The sequence below is a fragment of the Cynara cardunculus genome (assembly GCF_001531365.2).
Source record: "Cynara cardunculus var. scolymus isolate 2C chromosome LG 1, CcrdV1, whole genome shotgun sequence".
Classification (NCBI taxonomy): domain Eukaryota; kingdom Viridiplantae; phylum Streptophyta; class Magnoliopsida; order Asterales; family Asteraceae; genus Cynara; species Cynara cardunculus.
In genome coordinates this window covers 10507856-10510990 of record NC_037528.1, presented here as the reverse complement: position 1 = coordinate 10510990, position 3135 = coordinate 10507856, and the positions used below count along the sequence as shown (strand labels likewise).

Genomic DNA, 3135 nt, shown 5'->3' with positions numbered 1-3135 from the left:
AAAAAGAAAATGGTGATATGAATAATTAATATTACAAAACCCTAATCCTATTGACTTATGTTGGGCTTCTGTTAAATAATTACTTCCTGTACTGACCTCCATCAGAACAAGTCTCTCAATAAAATGCCAACTTGCAAACCCACCAAACAAAGATTTTCCATTTAACAGCACACATACCCACAGAGAGAGAAAAGCCAATTTGTAAGTGAGATACACATATACAACCAGAAGCATATAGAGATCTAGAGAGAGAGAGAGAGATGGGAAGGGCTCCATGTTGTGATAAAGAAAATGTAAAGAGAGGCCCATGGTCTCCTGAAGAAGATGCAAAACTCAAAGGCTTCATTGACAGATATGGCACTGGGGGTAACTGGATTGCTCTCCCACACAAAGCTGGTAATTAACCCTCATCCCTTAATCTCTCTCTCTCCCCATTTGTGTGTGTTAATGTCTTGTTAAGAAATTAATTAAAGATCAGTAATTTTGATGATGTTTATATCTGGGTGATGGATTTGAGCCTGCAGGTCTAAAAAGATGTGGGAAGAGCTGCAGATTGAGATGGTTAAACTATCTGAGGCCCAATATTAAACATGGTGAATTCACTGATGATGAAGACAGGATCATCTGCAGCTTGTATGCTAGCATTGGTAGCAGGTATCAGACACCTTCATATGATCAGTCTTGGATCTTGTTTTTGCCAACTTTAGCTTTTTTAAATCAACATCATTAAAACACTGAATAGCTAAATATGAATTATCATATTGATTTCTTGTGTCCAATTGTTCTTTTCCTTGGCTATATAACATTCGAAAGCAACCCACCATGAAAAAATCTAAAAGAGTGAAAATGTCTGTGTGTGTGTGTGTGTGAGAGAGAGAGAGAGAGAGAGAGAGTGATCATCAATATTACAGAAAAAGATTCTGCAAATTCTAAAATTATGGATGCATGCATGCCAGTTAATTTGATAAGATATATGATCCTGAATCAATCCTTGATATATAATGAGAATTTCTTGGTTTAATGATGAATCAATCGTATATGCAGGTGGTCAATAATAGCAGCTCAGCTACCAGGAAGGACCGATAATGATATCAAGAATTACTGGAACACCAAGCTCAAGAAGAAGCTCTTGGCTATGCTTCCTTCCTTTCAGAAAAAGCCATCCTTTTTTCCATCTATATCCCTCCAATCACCACCACCATACAGATCAGACCAGTTCTTAACCAGTAATTTTTCACCTTTTCCCACTTACAGTACTCCCCCTAATTTCATGAATCATAATATGAACTCTCTCCTAACAACAGCCGCCGCCGCCACCACCCTTGTTCAAGATCATATCAATATTACTCATCTCTCACCACCACCACCACCACCACCACCACCAGACATAAACTCTTTGATCAGTTTGATCACCAACAACGATAATTGTTTCTATTTAGGGTTTCAGGCTGAGGATCATCAGAACATGTACAACAGCCCAATGGGGTACCACTATCTTACATCAGATGTGAAAGAATCAATGCTCATGTTCGGAAGTGGTGGTGGTGATGGTCATGAAGTGAGTGCAACTGGTTCTTCCTCTGAAGGTGGGAGTTGTATGAGTCAAATCAGCTATGGAGATTACAATAAAGATCATAATATTCAAAAGCAACAGCAGCATCATCATCAGATCAAGCAAGAAGACCGATTTGCCCTTCAGGGTTTCGGAGATCAAAGCCAAAGTTTCTTCATCAACCACAACTACACTGATCAGAAACCAAAAGTAGATTACAACTTGAAGAATTATGAAAAACCATTGGATAGTAATCATCTTGAGGAGGTGAAGCAACTGATCATTGGTAACAACAGAAGCAGCTACTGGTTCAATAATGATGATGATGAATACAAGACAACACATGATGATGATGATCATAAGGAGATACGCTATCATTACTGATCATCAAGTGTCTGATACATTTGTAATTAAGAAAGAAGATACGACAGACAAGAGACTTTGAGACAGTTTCTTGGGGTTTGTGCTGATTGTAGTGGAAATCAATGTAAAATATCACAAAAAAAGGAGGAGGAAGTTCTTTCTTTCTTTGTTTTCAGTATCTTAATTTCTGTGTGGAAGTACATGTACTAGCTTTTCTTTTTGTGCATTTCTTGTTGGGGTTATGATAATTTGTACTATTCTGTCAGTAGCTAACCCCACTCCAATTTTGGTTTCATAACTCAAAGATAAAGAACACACAGGACGTCGCAACTGACTTTAAACTTGATTGCTATGATATTCAAACCCCAAAAGCAATTTGTTACATATTCTCAATGTTCTGAATAATTAAACGGTCCAACTAATAAGCTTAGATGAACCAAGACTAAGATATATATATTATCTTCCTGTTCGTTATTAATATAATCAATAGTTAATGTATCTTTAATCCAACTAATCCTTCACCGCGAGTGTAATTTCCATATCTTTTCTAATCTATATATGACGCATGTTTGCCGTGTGTATCTATCCAAGAAGAAACTGACTTTGAAATTGAACCGAACATTCAACAAATGTTCCATATTAGGTATGTGTTTAACGGTTGACCTGTAAAAGTCTATACATTGCTAGTAATATAGATTTGTAAGCAATCTTGATTCTTGCCTACGTTTATATTCAACTTTTGGCCAACAAATTATTGTCACCAATTAAGTGTTAAGTTAGATATGACATCTGATATTAAATACAATATGAAGCTAGCTAGCCATCTTTGAACTATGTCTATAGCTAGCCAAGTCTATATAAGTAGCCCTTGCTTGTATTTGATGGACCTAGCTCAATTGGTACAGACATTAGTCCAAAAGTGATTATAACATCTTTTCTTTAGTAATCATTACGAATTATTATGATACCAACTTCGTCCTTAATTATTAAGGGGGGCTAATGGCACCCCTATCATGTACTAATGTCATCTTTAAGTAGCCTTTAATCATTTATATTTTATAATTTTTTGTGTTTTTTTATTTTTTTGTGATTATTACTTTTTATTTTATTATTAATTAAAGAAAATTTTAATTAATATATATTATTTATTTTATTTTCTGTTTTATTTATTTATTTATATTATATTTTAATTAATATAAATTATTAATAAATATATATTA

At 34.7% G+C, this 3135-nt stretch overlaps 1 protein-coding gene across 1 annotated transcript; it reads left to right on the top strand.

Moving 5' to 3' along the window:
* The first annotated feature begins 250 nt into the window (after window positions 1-250).
* LOC112525519 (transcription factor RAX2-like) lies at window positions 251-2103 on the top strand. The gene is made up of 3 exons (XM_025135684.1): window positions 251-396; window positions 525-654; window positions 1045-2103. The coding sequence occupies exons 1-3, from the start codon at window positions 261-263 to the stop codon at window positions 1934-1936; spliced, it is 1158 nt and encodes a 385-aa protein (XP_024991452.1). The 5' UTR covers window positions 251-260; the 3' UTR covers window positions 1937-2103.
* Window positions 2104-3135: the final 1032 nt, after the last annotated feature.